Here is a 16,767-nt window from a genome sequence, read left to right on the forward strand (position 1 = left end):
CACTAACGAGGGGAAAGAACTTTGAAAGTAAAACAAGTTTAGACTTATAACAATTAAATAACAGAAAGCGATTCGATTTTCGGTTTTGGACTAAATTTATTGTGGTTTTGCGGTTTTCAGCGATTTTTTTGTGCGGTTTTTCGGTTTCTGATAGGCCCCTATACCCCCCTCGTAATGGAGCGATTGGTTTTAATTGTAGAGTAGTGCGTAAATTTAAATAACTTATGCTGATACTAAATTTAATTAGAAGAAAAACATTGAGATAAACTCAAAAATATAACAAAAACCACTCTGCTGTTTGGATTTCATGAGAATGTTACGTGTTTACACATAAATCAATATCAAAGCGAGATATTCTAAACGTAAATTCGCGATTTGAAGAGTATTTTGTCGCATTCGAGCAATATGTCTTTGTATTGGGAACCCACGCGAAGAGACACGAACATTCGTTTACCTACAATTCTCGCTTCGAATTCCTACATAATTTAGGAAATTACTCTCATAATTACTTAAGATACCTTCTGAATTGTTTTCCTCCCCAAAAACCATCTTCAGGATCTTTGAAATCGTTTTAATTTTGTTCCACGGGCTCCGCCGTTTCAAAAGTGAAATTACTTGATCTCGCGAAATTCGTCATGTAGGCCAAATTCAAGTGTCCTATCCCAAAATCGCCCAGTAAGCGAGTAATTTTATTAACCTTCTGTCCTCCGAATTGGAGAAATTTGGATGTAACGTAATTTTCCTATACATCTTTAACTTATGGCTCGCTGATGATATCATGTGCCATAAAAAGAGGGCCGGATAGGGTTGAGAGTTTTAACAAAACAAACTCCCGCGTACGACTGGCAATAATTATTATTTCCGCTAATGTATAAAGATGCACAGCATTTACATTGCTGTTCCTTAGTTCTGGCTAACCCTTACAAGTCTTGGCTTCGGAGTACTCATCCATCGATTCAATTTTGACCTTCGCTGGATACAGACTGAACTATTTGTGGCCACTGAAAAAATATTAAAGTCAACAAATGTAATCAAAATATAGCCACTGAAATATGGTTGTTCCCACGGTTAACATCCTAAAGCCAAGGCGATTCAAAGTCGTGTTCGTGAACAGAATAACTAATTGTTATCCCAGTTACGTAACAAAAGCACGTCATCTCGATCGCATACTGACCAAATAGGCCACGCGCGGTCCAGAATCAAAACTACTAGGAACGAGTGATCGCGAACGATCGAAAAAGCAAATCGTCTCAAATGCACGTGCTTTGTGACGATGCAATTTGTTTTCGCCCGGCCAAAAAATCTCACTCTAGTCTGCATTAGGATTCTATTCCGTCTTTTATCGAATGCAATCAGAGTGAAAACTTAAACCAGTTCAAAGAACACCCCAAAACGTCGCCGAAAACAACAAAAGAAGCCACCAAAAAGAACAAAAGTGACGTAGCATGTGGACATGAAAGCGGACCAAAACACCCTGGAAAAACTTAGAGGGGTGGCCAATTTGCAATCTTCACAAAAAGTCTCGCTTTTTGGCTGCAGAAAGGCCGAAACGAAATTGAGTTATTATATAACCATGGATAAACCGAGACACGAGTGCAAATGTTACAGATGTTAGCTGATATTTGTGCTTTCAGCTTAGAAAACTAGATGTAACACAAGTATTCTTTTTTAAAAATTAGCCTCTGTGCTTAAACACTAGCAGTAAAAGTAAAGATGAGATGTTTAGCATGAATTTTGAAGGTAAATGTTCCATTAAACTTATAAGCTTACCGAAACTGGAGCCGTCAAGCAACGTGTCATCAAAGGTCATCAGATCGTAATTCAGTCGATGGGACCTCAACTTGTTAACAATAAAGCAAGGAAATCAATTCATCCACAGAACAATAGTGCACTTTGTAACTTTGTTATATCTGTCTGTAAAACTTCTGCCGTTCACATAAAGATAATGATTTCAGCGACAGACAGCTATTATCACAGACGCAATCTTTGATTACTGCTAAGAAATAGTGTAAGTAAACAAACAAACAAACAAACAAACAAAAGTGTCAACACGAAGCCATTTTTAAGCTGTGAATTTGTTATCAGCTGGAAAAATCTGTTGTTCCTTACAGCTGTCCTTCATCGAGTCACCATATTTCGCAATCGTACGTGACAGTATTAGTCTCCCGCCATTCCTCTGAGCTGGAGATGGATCCGCGAGGAAACACATCGATGCGAACCGTAGCACTAGTTAGAGAAGAACTAGAACTAGCTGCATAACAGCAGGAACTTGTTTCAACCCGTTCTACAATGTCCATATCTCACAGAAGTTCTAGCGACTGCTGGAAGTGAGGAAAACGAGATCGTAACGAAAAAAGCGGGATAAAGGAAAACAGTGAAGTGAACTCTTGTTCACTTACGAGACAACAGTATTCTGTTTTAACAAACATTTTAAAGTTACATACTATTGTGTTCTTTTTCTTTACTCCGTATTTTAGAATTTTTATTAATTCTTTCATCAATTGACTGTTAAAGACTGCAGTTTAGAAAGTGGAAAGCGATCTTTTAATCGACATCACATACACATTAGTTCCCGTCCTATCGATCTGACCCGATCAGCCACTAGCCATCGATGCGTTGAGCACAGAAGAAAGCCAGACAATATAGAGAGTTATAGCTTTCTAAGAGGCTGGTTTTCACTTTATGACTACAAAACTTTGCAATTATGACGCTGTTGTCGTTTTTTAAGTCTCAGTTTGTGTGAAATTTCGATGTCGCTGGGGATAACTTGGACATCAAGAGCAGCTGCGATCTTTAGGATGACTTCCTCAGTAGACTGGTACGAGTTTTCGAGGACTCCATCGAATTCTAAGCTGTTTTAACCTGCTTGATTTCATGTAGGTCTGGCTTGTTTTGTTCGCTTGAAGAGGTGTCCTCGTCCTTCGTTTCAACCTCACCAGTATCCGCCATGTTTGATCTCTTGGCAGCCGATTTTTCATGGCTCTTCTGTAGATCCACGGTCACCCCTTCTGTTTTTGTTTTGTTTGTTTGTTTGTTTTTGTTTTTGTTTTTGTTTTTTTTTTGTTTTTTTTTTTTTACCAGGTTGCATCCGGACACTGATTTAGAGATGCAAAATTCCCTCTTATTCTATCGATAAGCACCGTCCTCTTTACCCAAATTATATGATTAAATTCCAGAGACCTTTTCAAAATGGAAATAAAACCTCGATGGGTTCAATATTATCGAGAGCCGAGTTCATTTGACATTCCAGAAATATACCAGTTTTCATTGTAACATCAGATAAGAGTGAATGAAATTATCTTCTCTCCTCTGCGCTACTCGATAAACTTAGTTATGTTCACCAGCTTTGTGGAGAGGAGCAGATTAGTCGAAACAAATGACCACGTTTTTGATCTTAATCATACTTTGACTTTCTTACGTGCTCAACGCCTCGACGGCTATTGGCTGATCGGGTCAGATCGATAGACCAGCGTGATATAAAGAGTATTGTATGGTAATGCACTTTAAAATATTTGGTAACAAGAAAAGAAAGAATACTTTCAGATTTAATTGTCTTAGGAGTGGACAAGAGACCCCCGCACTGGGGGTCGTCATGGTGTGCCAAGATTCATAGCACTTTCTAATGTGACAATTACGTTGTAGTGATAAACTTTTAAATTCAAGGACATGGTCATGAGACAATGAATGATTTACAATCCTGTATACTTTGGCCACTGTTTAAACGTTCTTTTTATGTTGTTTATGGGTGAAGTGAATGCATGATGAAGTGATGGTTACTCTAATATTTGATCATAGCAGTTTGATAGTGCAGTAAACTACAGTGTCCATTGATCAGTAGTGTCTGTGCATGACAATAGCTATTTTTCTTCCCTTGAGGTTGTTATCATCACGCATATTCCAAGACTAAGAGGTACTTCATCTTTGTTTATAACATATCTTGTCGCTAATCCAAGACCAACCGGATTAATTTCAAGTGCAGCAAACGACTATTGATGATCATCTTCGTGCTCAAGTGAATTTACTGTTGACAAATACGATATGCTTGACTGAGTTGTAGAGAAAGAAAATCTTCTCGATACATCGAGGAAGTCCATCTAGAAACGAAATGGAACCTTTTATCGGATGTTTAGGATAACTTAGATTTCAAAGCCGTTGTCAACAGTATTTGTAATGAATGCTTTAACTTGCTGCCTGCTCGGGCATTACAATGTACCTTGAGTCTTGTTGTGGAAAATGTTGAATTCATAATTTGGTCAACAGCTTCATTGACACAAATATGATTTTATCTTATTCATCTCGATTAACATTATAAAACATAAGACGAGGCGTTTGCAAACATTAAATTCCTTTTTAGAACGGAAATCATCAATTGCGGCACTTGAAATTAACCCGGATGGTGCTGGATTAACGACAATATGTGTTATCAACAGAGATAAAATAACTCTTCGCTAAGGCATATATATGCAAGATGACAACCATCTCAAGTGTATCACATATTAGAGGAACCATCCCCTAAATTCCCGTTAATCCGGTCACCAACGGGCCACAAAAATCTGGCTGTGTTAACGGGGTGGCCGTATTAAAAGAGTTCTTCAAATGAAAAAAAAAAAAAAAGAAAAAAAAGAAATAATAATAATAATAGTAATAATAATAACAATAATAATAATAATAATAATAATAATAATAATAATAATAATAATAATAATAATAAACCAGCTACAGTGACAGAAAAACAAACAGCGACCTTACTTTGGGACATGCCAATCCAAACCAACAAAGAGATAAAAGCAAACAGACCAGACATAGTGGTGAAAGACAAGAAGGAAAGAACCTGTCTGCTTATCGATATGTCCATCCCCACAGAAAGGAACACCTCCTTGAAAACAATGGAAAAACTCACAAAGTACAAAGATCTTGAGATTGAAATCGAGAAAACGTGGGGAATGAAAACAACAGCTGTCCCAGTGATCATTGGAGCTTTCGGGCTTGTCAAGAAGGAAACAGAAAACTACATTGGCAAGATCCCAGGCAATATTAGAGGCAGAGCTACAGAAGACCGTCCTCCCAGGAACTGCTCACATACTTAGGAGGACTCTATCCATCAAGTAATCCAGCATTGAGACTTATGAATGCCCTAGGCTCACGGATTGAACTCGGCACCATAAGTTAAAAGCGGCAAGACTTTAATAATAATAATAATAATAATAATAATAATAATAATGACTGAGCTTTTGTTCGGGCCAGAATATAGTGCCCATAATAACGAGGTGGCCGTATTAACGGGCCGACCGCAAGGCGAGGGTTCCTACTAGATTTTCTAACGAACATTTAAGTCAAAAGAACGAAACAGTCTTGTATAAATTAAGTCATTAATCAGATGTTAGGCTAGCCGATCATGACTTTCTCCTGTTACAAAATATTACGTTATCGTAATTCTTACGATTTCACTTGCAAAAATAGTGGACATCCCTAACCGACTGACTGTTTTACAAGCACTTGGACACCCGTTTACTTCGCGTTCACTTTTTGGGGAATCGTAAGCCAAGGACCCGGGGGGGGGGGGCATCGCCATATATGGGCTACATAGGTATTTGCCGCTGTGAAGGGTATGGTTTTCAAGCAGTTTACTCTAGGATAGGGTATATAAATCAGTGCGTTTGGGTCTAATAGGGTAATATTTTTCACAAAACTGACTAGTTGGTTGAAGATTTTATCTAGACTAAGGAAACCAGGAGCTGCCAGTCTAAAATATAAAAAAATCAAATCGGCAAGTTTAAATTTACGCAAATCAGCCTCAACAGTGTCGATAGATGGAGGGATTTGGGGAGTTTACTCTAGTATAGGGTAGCAAAATTCAGCTGAACTAGCTCTGGTATAGGCTAAGGGCTCCAGGGTCTCAGCGGCACATCCCCACCCAGAAATTCCCAAAGTACCCCCGGGCCAAGAACACCCAACATTCCAGAAACGCTTCCAGTGTTTACTGTTTGCATTGTAAGATCGAGGGTGACTCAATTATCTTGTTTGTCCTGAAAGCTACTTGATAAACTTATTAGTGTTAACAGCTCTGTGCAGAGCAGTTTAGTCGTAAAAATGACTGCGTTTTTGATGCCATATTTTGACTCTTTCTTAAATAAAACATTTGAAGGTTAACACTAGCTAAATGAAGTGTATCAGTAATATACGTTATTATGGAGCATTACAGAAGTTATTAAAGTTATTATTTCATTAAGCTGCATAATAACTTCTAAGAAGGAATGTATCTCTGCTCTAATATTTCAACTCTTCGTGTAACGAAAAATAAACGCTGACCTCTATTTTTTTTTCCAAATTTTTGCTTCCATGTAAAAACAAAATGATAACTTGATTGATAACAAACCTAAAATATGTCCAAATTAGAGATTGTGATTGATTGATTGATTGATCGATCGATTGATTGATTATGACGGTGAAAACAGGCAGATCTTACATTGTGACAATAACGCCCCGTTAATACTACGTGAAGTTATGTTTCTTTTGCAAAGAAAACAAATTTGTCAAAAGAAGCCATTTTTATACCGTTTTTTTGTGTCAGGCGAGAAATTCCTTTTCTGCTTGACAGCTATCCTTTTTGGACTCATCAAACTTCTCAAACGTACATGACGGTGTCATTTTCTCGCCAATTGTCTGACCTACAGATGGCGAGGACACACATCATCGCATGTGTGGTAAACGCCCTGTTGGAAACGAATGGGTGAGTTGTCAAATCGTTATCGTCGCTCTTCCTTCTTCGTCCAAAATAGAAAAAGAAAAAAAAAAAAGAAAAGAAAGAAACATTATCAAATTTATAATATTCATTTTGTTAACAAATAGTTTCTCTAGACCTACATGTACCTCTCCAGGCGATATTTCGAAATAGCAACTTTTAATCAAGGGCCAAGGACTTTCAACATTCTAGAAATACTTCTGGTGTACACTGTTTTGCACTGTAAGATCATGGAGGAGAGAATTGATGAAATTATCTTGTTTCCTTTGGACTACCTGTACTCGGTAAACTTACTAATGTTTACCAGCTTTGTTGAGAGCAGTTTGGTGAGAAAATGACCACGCTTTTGGGACCATATTGTGACATATTGTGTTAATGGTAACGTAATAGAGTTCAAAGTAATAATAACAATAATAAAAATTATGAACTTTACATTCTCTTGTGCCAGATGATTGACTTGATATGAAGATAACTCCATGTGAGAATTTTTCGCACAATTACACTTGTCAAAAATAACAGATTGACACTTCAGTGGCTAACCATTTTCAGAAAAGCACCTAGACAGGCGTTAGCTGCCTTCTATAAGTTTATTAAATGACGTGAAACAAGTAACAGTCAAGAAGTTCAATTACAAAGTATTTTTTGTCGATGGTAATATTTTGTTCTTGTTTTTTAACCGAAACATTAAAGGAAAACAGCTCCATGTGAACGATGTTCAAATGAATACACTTGCCAACAATAACTGGTTGACACCCCAAGGGTTGACCATTTTATAAGCGCATAAACGGGCAGTACCTCCCTCTCATAAGTTCTTTAAAATCTGATGACTAAAGTACCTTTCGGAAAATGTAATTGCAAAAGATTTTTTGCTTTTGGTTTTGATTAGGAGTCCTCTTTATCCAAAGTTTATAATTATCTTCCAGAGACATTTTCAAGGGAGAAATAAAAACCTCGATGAGTTGAATTTTTGACATTCCAGAAATACTTCTAGTATCCACTGTTTGCGTAGTGAGATCTTACAGGGGAGAATGAAATTATACCATTTCATTTAAGCTACTCGATAAACTGACTTAATGTTCACCAGCTGTGTGGAGAGCGGTTTAGTTGATAAAACTGACCGCCGTGCTTTTGATGTCATATTGCAACTCTTTCTGAACCGAATCATTTAAGGTCAACCCTAAAGCTAACGGAAATCAAGGAAAATCAAGATAAGTAAAACATTCTTTACTTTTGCTCAGGTTATCGAATTTGATATGATAAATTCTTCAATTCCATTTGTAGAATTCCGTGTTTAATCAAAACTATAACAAAATTCACGAACGTGATTGGCTATCAGCAGCCCGATTTGAGCATTAATTGGACAGTGTACGCGTCATGCTTGTAATTGGACAGTACGCGTCATTTTGCGCTCGCTGTTGCGGTGCACTTTGTTGAGTAAACTGCTGTGTTTTTCAGCATTCATAACGACGTTTTAAAATCGTTCAGTGATCAATCGATGGTTTGTTTATTTCTCGAATTTTGTCATAGTTTTGATTAATTGGTAACAGGACATCGTGTCGTCCAATTGAGTCTGTAATCATACTCGCGATTAACAAATCAGACTCCCGCTTCGCGGTCGTCCGATTTTGTTAATCACTCGTATGATTACAAACCGAATTGGACTCCACTAAGTCCTATTACCAGTATTAATCAAAACTATAACAAAATTCTCGAACCTTATTGGCTATCAGCAGCCCGATTTGAGCATTAATTGGACAGTGTACGCGTCATGCTTGTAATTGGACATTGTAATAGGACAGTACGCGTCATGCCTGTGTAATTGGAGTACGCGTTATTTTGCGCGCGCTGTTGCGGTGCACTTTGTTGAGTAAACTGCTGTGTTTTCAATAACGACGTTTTCAAATCGTTGAGCGATCAATCGATGGTTTCTTCGTTTCTCGAATTTCGTCATAGTTTTGATTAATTGGTAACAGGACATCGTGTCGTCCAATTCAGTCTGTAATCATACTCGCGATTAACAAATCGTTTGTTAATCACTGGTATGATTACAGACCGAACTGGACTCCACTCAGTCCTATTACCATTATTAACTAAATGCGATTAATTTTCGCACGATTACACTTGTCAAAAATAATTAGTCGCTACCTAAAGGTGATTTCCATGTAATTCAACGAAAAAGTGCCGTTCAGTACGATAGACATCAAAGGGTTGTTCTTCGTGAAAAAGGATTGTTTGTTATAAAGGGTTCCTGGCTTATAATTGGTCCATGTAAGATTTTGGGTGTGACATTCAGGTTTAAAGCAGCATCGTCCACGCTGAGGTGCCATTCACCCTGGTGATCGATTTGGAAGCGAGCACATCGAAAACAACAAGAGCTGTATAAGGCAGATATCTTACTTACGTCTACCATCATGGAAAATGTTGCACGAGAAAAGGCTTTTTTTTTTCAATAATGAATTTATTCAACTGCTTATTATTAATTGGTGAATGATCCCAGATTTATCCCAGTTTCATCTCGCAGAGTGTAATTAAATGAAGATCAAGCTGCGAATGGAAGGCGCTGTAAACGGGCACAAGTTCGTGATTACAGCGGAAGGAAGAGGCCAGCCTTTCGAGAAGGTAAAAGTTGAGAAATCAGTACTAAATCATTGTGGTTAGTTTTACGGCAGCCTTGCTTAGTTTTAGGAAAAGTTACATTTTGTCAGTAACAAGATTTAATACCGAGAATTCGTCTAAAGCCGTATTTCTTTCAGAAAATCGCAGCAGATAAATGGTCTATCTGTCTTTTCTTCGATTTTATGACCTTTAAGGCGACGCACTAAGAACATAGCGAGAAAGTCTGCATCAAGGCTTTCACAAATTAACTCTTAGCCTTGCCTAGAAATTGCTACCGAAAATGTACCTACCCGTCGCTCTATTTCACTTGTGACAAGAATTTTAGGGCTACATGAAATGTTTTGTTTTGTTCTGTTAAATAATTATGCCAATTCATAGGCTCTATTTGCTATGTATTTCTTAGCCATGCAACATTTACCTGGAAACAAAGTTTTGATTACTTGAATTGGGTTATATCAGATTGACCAACACTCCCTCTGTGGTGTGACCAGACTGTGAGTATCTAACCTCTCCATTTCTAGTTTATTTAGTGATTTCCACCTTGTTTGCAAAAAAAAAAAAAAAGAAAGAAAGAAAAAAGAAAAAGAAAAAAGAAAAAGAAAATTCGCTTGGTTTTACTTTTCATTGCCACTAAACAAAATTGAATATCTCACTACGATAAGAGGTGGTTGTGTCGTCTTTTGTTTCAAAGTCACTTACAATGTTCGCACAGCGAGGAACCATTAACACAGTCAAACGGTGAACTTACTGTACCAAATATTTTAATACCTTACCGCAAACTTACTGCAATGTTTGCGGGTGCAACAGAGAGCCACCAATTATTTCAATAACAGAAACAAAAGAGATACGGTTCTTAATGTTTAAGGTCAGACTCTCAATGTCCAATAAACTATTCACCAGTTTAATTGGGGCTAAATCTAGCAACAGCATGCACCCGACAGAATTGTTTAATATTGTATCAATCAACATAAGAAGATTTCTGCTGTTATTATCTCTCAGGACTTTGTAACAGAGAAAAAAAGTTCTGCGTTGAATATAAACAGTACAATGTCTTACGTCTTTGGTTTCTTGTTTTTGTTTTAGGGGAAAGCAGACTATGATCCTGAAAGTCAAAGTCGGCGGACCTCTGCCTTTCGCTTTCGATATCTTGACAGCAGTATTCGATTACGGCAACAGCGTATTCGCCAAATACCCAAAAGACATACCAGACTATTTCAAGCAGTCGTTTCCTGTGGGGCATTTCTGGGAACGAAGCATGACTTATGAAGACGGGGGCATTTGCATCGCCGCAAATGACATAACGTTAGTAAGATGTGAAGCTGATTTCTCCTGATAAGAAGATAAACTCTTTTGTTCCAGTCAAGTCACTTTAATTTAATTCGTTGGTCTTTTGTTGTCATTTTGTTTTCCTTTCAGTACAGTTTTAACTTTCTTATTCCTTTCTTGTTTTATATGGACTGCAATGCAAAGTGTAAACCATAAATTTAACGTATTTTTCCAAAATAGTTATCCATGCGTATAACAAAAAGGAAGAAAGTAAAAGAAATCGCCACTGGTTTCGTCTGATGTCATCTTATTAATTTTATTGCCAACTATACCTGTAAATGACAAAGTGTTCCTTTTATCTTTGCGTAGTAACACTGACTACGTCTCATTTCTTTTGATTTCATCAGAATGAAGAAAGACGTCGACAAACGTGTCTGTTTTTTCTATGAAGTTCGATTTGATGGGTTAAGTGCAGTTATGCAGAAGAAGACCGTGAAATGGGAGCCATCCACTGAGAAAGTGTATGTGCGTGATGAAGTGCTGGAGGGTGATGTTAACATGGCTCTGTTGCTTGAAGGAGGTGGCCATTACCGATGTGACTTCAAAACTACTTACAAGTAAGATTTTTTTATTATTATTTATATCATGTGTTTAAGATAATGTTGACTCGCAATAAGGAATAAACGACGAAATTTCATCAAGACATGAATAATTTTTAGTGATCACTGTTAGAGTGGAATCAGTGACCGTAGCTCCGACTGCTGGATAATGGACAACTCATGTCGGGATTGGTGTTGACCACGACTCCAAAGCTATCTAAATCTCAAAGGGAAGATCCAATCATTTACCCAGAAAATAATCTTACCTTCAAGGAAATTAACGTGACTATTGTCAGGATAGTCAACTTCGGAAGCTGGCAACAATAGGTGTTAGGAGTTTTTACTTTTGAAACGGTATTGTGTTTGTTATATGCTGATCGATGCACCCAGCCTGGTGTCACTAATTCGAGTTCATTTGCTCCTTTGCAGAGCTAAGAAGGTTATCGAGTTGCCAGACTATCACTTTCTGGACCATCGCATTGAGATTTTAAGCCACGACGAAGATTACAACAAGGTTAAGCTATATGAGCACACCGAAGCTGATTCTGGGCTGCCAAGGCAGGCTAAGTAAAGGCTTAACGAAAAGCCAAGACGACAACAAACAGATGAAAAGTTCTCTCTTTTTTGTTTTTGTTTTTGTTTTTTTTAAATTGAAAACCATTTACGCGGAGTAAGTGTTTTAATTGAGGGAGGAGAACTGAAAAGATTGCTAAATGTATCTTTAGCTTTTCCGCCGAGCTTTCTTGATTTTTGTGTTTGATTTATCACATTTTCAAAGGAGTACTAAAAACATCAAGTGCTTTACAAGCGCTTTACAAGTTTAGAAAGGGTTACGTAGAAAAGCTAGTTTATATATAAAACATTAACTTTTGATAAAAGTATTAACAGTTTGTCAACATTATTTGAACACGTTAAGTAATTTTACTGCCTGCTGATGTCAGGCATTACCTGTTGGAAATTTTAAATTCCTAATTTTCTCAACGGCTTTAGTCATACAATATTACTTTATTCTGAACATTTCGATTGACATTATGAAACATAAGACGAGGCGTTTTGTCAACGGTAAATTCCTTTTAAGAACGGAAATGACTATCAACACTCGTTTGCGGCACTTGAAATGAATTCGGATGGTCCTGAATTAACAACAATATGTACTATCAACAAAGATAGAGACACCATATATCAGTCGACACTGTAATTTACTGCACTATTAAACTGCTATAATCACATATTAGAGGAACAACTCCTTAGATGTTTAGTTTAGGTAACCTATTGACTTGCTCCCGTAATATAATATAACGTTATCTACCCCTCACACGATTGTACTTGCCAAAAATAGTTACGGCTGACCATTTTACAAGTATTGGGACACGCGTTGACATCCCGTTCACTTTTCAGAGGAATCGCGAGCCAAAGACATTAAACTATCTAGTGTTCATCAGCTATGTACAGAGCAGTTTAGCCGTAAAAATGACTGATTTTAATGCCATCAGTTTTACTCTTTCTTAACCGAAACATTGAGGGTTAACCATAACGTAATGAACAGTATAAGTTATATATATGTGTGTGTTATTGCAGACAAGCAATAAATTGCAAGGCTGATACTACGTGAAAAACGTTTCGAGACACCAACATGACAAGAACCGATAAAGTAGGATCGCAACATTATTGCAGAGTATTAAAAGTTATTACAGTAATTTATATTTAAAAAAATATATAGATGAGAAAGGATATATCAGTCTGCTCCAATTTCAACTCCTCTTGTAACGAAAAAAACGCTGACCTCTAATTTATTTCCAATGTAAGCTCCTATGCAAAAAACTTGGCTTGAGTGATAGACAAACCCAGGATGAGATAACTAGTTGAAATGAATCGCAATTGATGGATGGATTGATTGATTGATTGATTGATTGATTAGTTGACTGATGGACGGATTAATTGATTGATTGACAGATGATGTCAGTGAAACAGGCTGCTCATTTGAATTATTGCGTTCACGTACTGTATCCTATTAAATGCAGTCTGTATCGAGATTTAGACGACCTTGTTCACCGATTTTGCCTCCCCGCTCGCTGCAGGGGTAAATTACATCATGAGCGCGTGCACGTAAATAATCACCAGTCACGTGTGCGCTATGCAGATTCTAAGGAGGTCTGTATGGTTTCTGCAAAATTGTAGTTTGCAAATAGCGCTGTGTTTTCGACCTGCTCGCTTTCGACAACAAGGAACGAAGCCTGCGTCATCAGGAATGAATATTTTGTAGCTCTGCGACGGAAAATGACCATGATTTCTGGTCAGAAAGCAAATCTTCCGAGTTGTGTAGCTTGCAGAGTAGCTCGGCAAATTCGCCGTAGTAATGATTATTTGTCTGGAAACAAATTTTCCGTGATTTGTAGCTCGTCAAAAGGCTGTGACTTGTGATCAGAATGGTTTATTCAACTTTTTCACTCGCGAAAACAAGAGTCCAAGTCACGTAAGAGTCCAAATAATTTTATAAGGATTTGTATGCGAAAACCGTAACATATTGGAGCCTAAAAATACGAAGGAGTATGAATAAAACTACGCCTACTTCGCTTCGAGTGTGTGTCTCCTTGTTTCACCTGAGGTTTCTAGGCACATAAGCCGTTATTGAAGAGTATTACAGAAGTTATTGAATGATCCTGGACACTGGTCCAATTGCAAAACAACAAAAAAAGAAAACACCGACCTTTTGTTCCAATTTTAGCTTGAAAAAAATGAGCACGATTGATAACAAACCTAGGATGTGATAACTAGTTTGACTTTTCAGGGATCGCTTGCCAAGGACTCTAAACCATCTAGTGTTTACTTAGCTATATGAGAAGCACTTTAGCCATAAAAATGGCTGCACTTTTGATGCCATACTTTGACTCTTTCTTAAACGAAACATTGAGGTTTAACAGTAACGTAATGAATAGTATAACTTACATATGTTATTGCACAGTATTACATAAGTTATTAAAGTTATTATTACAGTAGTTATATAGCTGCATCAAAATCCAATATTGCCAACAAATCTATTTTTTATTAATTTTTGCCAACCGTCCAAATTTAAAATAAATTGCATAGTTTTTGCTCGAGCTTTAGGTAACTATTTATAGCTTTGAACAAACTGTCCAATTTGAGAAAAATCTGGATACTTTGCATCAACCGATCAAATGTCAAGCTAAATAAAAGAACCAACTATTGGCCAATCAGGTTGCAGCTATTATCACTGACATCAAACGTCAGCGACCGAGTTTTATTAGGTTTTGATAATGGCGAGATTTGCCGACTTTTCTCTCTTTTCTTTTTTGACGTCTCAAACTTTCAAATTGAGTCTTCAGCTAGGTTTCCAGAGATAGATGCTACTAACTGATTTACTCGAGATGAGGAAGAATAATCAGAACAAGAACACCCAAAGAAGCTCAAAAACCTGGGTTAAAGTTGCGTAACTGTGGCGTGCCGAGCGAAGCGAAGTGAGAGAGCTTGAGGAGACTCCCGAAGACGAGATTGCGACGTTCTCTGCCGATTTTATGCAAAACGGAGATGAACACGAGCCAGATAGCCTTCCTGTTATGCAAGGCTCCTTAGACCGCCATCTAAAGAACAACGGCAAGCTGCAATTCAAGTACTTCAGAGGGTCAAATATTTGCCCTGTTCATCTGTTTTTGGTTGCTATATGATTAATAGGTAATAGGACTACATGCTCATCCAATTTGGAAATAATTGGATGAGAAAAATACCTCGGACTGCCAAATTGGACTCGACCTACGGCCTCGTCCAATTTGGCGATCCTCGGCATTTTTCTCATGCTATTATTTCCAAATTGGACATCATGAAGTCCTATTACATATACTAAGTTATATAAGAACAAATTCAAGATGAAGTTGAGAATATAAATATCTGGCGATGCGCTGTCGTGCAGGGCCGGTCAATGATCAAAACTCAATTTAGATTTATTTTCTCCAGAAATATTTGATACAACACAAGTGGCCCAAGCTCGTAAATCCTATTAGAGTTGGAACGTGGCCTACCATATCAGGCCCCCCATATCAGACCCCAACATACAATACGAGACCCCGACCTACCATATCATACCTCAACGTACCATATCAGACCCCGATCATATCAGTCGGGTTTGACTGTGTTATGTGTTGGGTTTAACTTTATGTTAACTGTTGTGCTAAGTAATACAGTAATTCTTCAGTAGTGTACTGAAATTATTATGAAATATGGCTATTGCGAATAACAAACTGCAAGTCAGGAGCCCATGACCATGGTCATGGGCTCCTGCTGCAAGTTCACTGGAAGAGAAAGTCGCCATTGTTGCAACTTCCTTTCTAGCCTATAGACTTCACAGCATCGCGGTTCTTATCACCGTATTCTGGTACTATTTTTTAGGAAATATATAAATTATAAATACTTTTAAAATATATTTTTGAAGCAAGCATCCGTCTCAAAACGTTCTAAGATGATTATATGTATCACTTTGTTTCAAGTCAAGCAACCAGCGTCTTGAAATTTTTGTTGACCTCAAAATGCCTTTGTTTGTAAAAACATTAGTCCAGATAGTACTCAGGTTACACAACAATTTTATAGGATTTGTATGAGAAAAATGGTTATATTTTGGAGCCTAAATATACGAAAGAGTATGAATAAAACTAAACCTAGTTCGCTTCAAGTCTGTGTTTCCTTGTTTCTCGTCAGGTTTCTAGGCACATAAGTTATTGAAGAGTATTACAGAAGTTATTGAATGATCCTAGACTCTGCTCCAATTTCAAAAAATAAAAAAACACACCGACCTTTTTTTCCAATCTTAGCTTGAAAAAAATGAGAACGATTAATAACAACCCTAGAATGTGATAACTAGTTTTATTTAAAATTACTGAGCCAGTTTGAGATTAATATTGACTGATTGACTGATTATGTCGCTGAAACAAGGCTTCGTTCGCACTTCGTGAAATTATGTATTTTAAAAGAAACTCTTTCAACACGACGCCAGGTTTTTTTTTTTTTTTTCTTTGTGGAGAGCAGGTGAAGGCGAGGTACAATGCCAACACGTGCAAACCGAGGAGAGGGACCCTCACATCGCCAAAAGTCGCCCCAACACGAAATGTTAAAGCCGTGGAGTTTTTGTCGGGCGAAATAATCCTTACAGCTTATTCTTGTGGGATACTTGTAAGTCATGCGTTGTAACTCGGTACCTCTTATAAACTGATGACCGAAAGCTATCGAGCTTAGAGTAATTTTGTTGATAAATAGTTTCACCATAGACCTACATGTACCTCTCCAGGCGGTATTTCGAATAGCTATAGCTACTTTTAATCGAGGGCTAAGGACATTCAACATTGCAGAAATACTTTTAGTGTTCAGTGTTCGCACTGTAAGATCTTGCAAGGGAGAATAAAATTATCCTTTTTCCTCTGGGCTATCCGATAAACTTACTAATTTTCACCAGCCATGTGAAAAGCAGTTTAGTCGTGAAAGTAACCGCGTTTTGGAGGCCATGTTGTGACTCTCTCTATTTATACTAACTTTATTTAT

General features: G+C 37.4%; 1 protein-coding gene across 1 annotated transcript; it reads left to right on the forward strand.

The window, feature by feature from the left end:
- The first annotated feature begins 9,196 nt into the window (after positions 1 to 9,196).
- On the forward strand, positions 9,197 to 12,293 carry LOC149113376 (GFP-like fluorescent chromoprotein cFP484). The gene is made up of 5 exons (XM_089288513.1): positions 9,197 to 9,361; positions 10,449 to 10,676; positions 10,775 to 10,827; positions 11,032 to 11,241; positions 11,653 to 12,293. Exons 1-5 carry the CDS (start codon positions 9,275 to 9,277, stop codon positions 11,792 to 11,794), a joined length of 720 nt encoding a protein of 239 aa, XP_089144639.1. The 5' UTR covers positions 9,197 to 9,274; the 3' UTR covers positions 11,795 to 12,293.
- The last annotated feature ends 4,474 nt before the right edge of the window (positions 12,294 to 16,767 follow it).

The sequence above is a fragment of the Orbicella faveolata genome, unplaced genomic scaffold (genome assembly GCF_042242905.1).
Source record: "Orbicella faveolata isolate gen_17 unplaced genomic scaffold, um_ofav_v1 contig_15, whole genome shotgun sequence".
Taxonomy (NCBI): Eukaryota; Metazoa; Cnidaria; class Anthozoa; order Scleractinia; family Merulinidae; genus Orbicella; species Orbicella faveolata.

What these genes read in the sequence shown, in the direction of transcription:
- LOC149113376 (XM_089288513.1), top strand. Translation starts at nt 9,275, where the DNA reads ATGAAGATCAAGCTGCGAATGGAAGGCGCTGTAAACGGGCACAAGTTC. An exon ending in TATATGGACTGCAATGCAAA is followed by an intron (nt 10,828 to 11,031) that starts GTGTAAACCATA and finishes TGATTTCATCAG; the next exon opens with AATGAAGAAAGACGTCGACA. An exon ending in GACTTCAAAACTACTTACAA is followed by an intron (nt 11,242 to 11,652) that starts GTAAGATTTTTT and finishes GCTCCTTTGCAG; the next exon opens with AGCTAAGAAGGTTATCGAGT.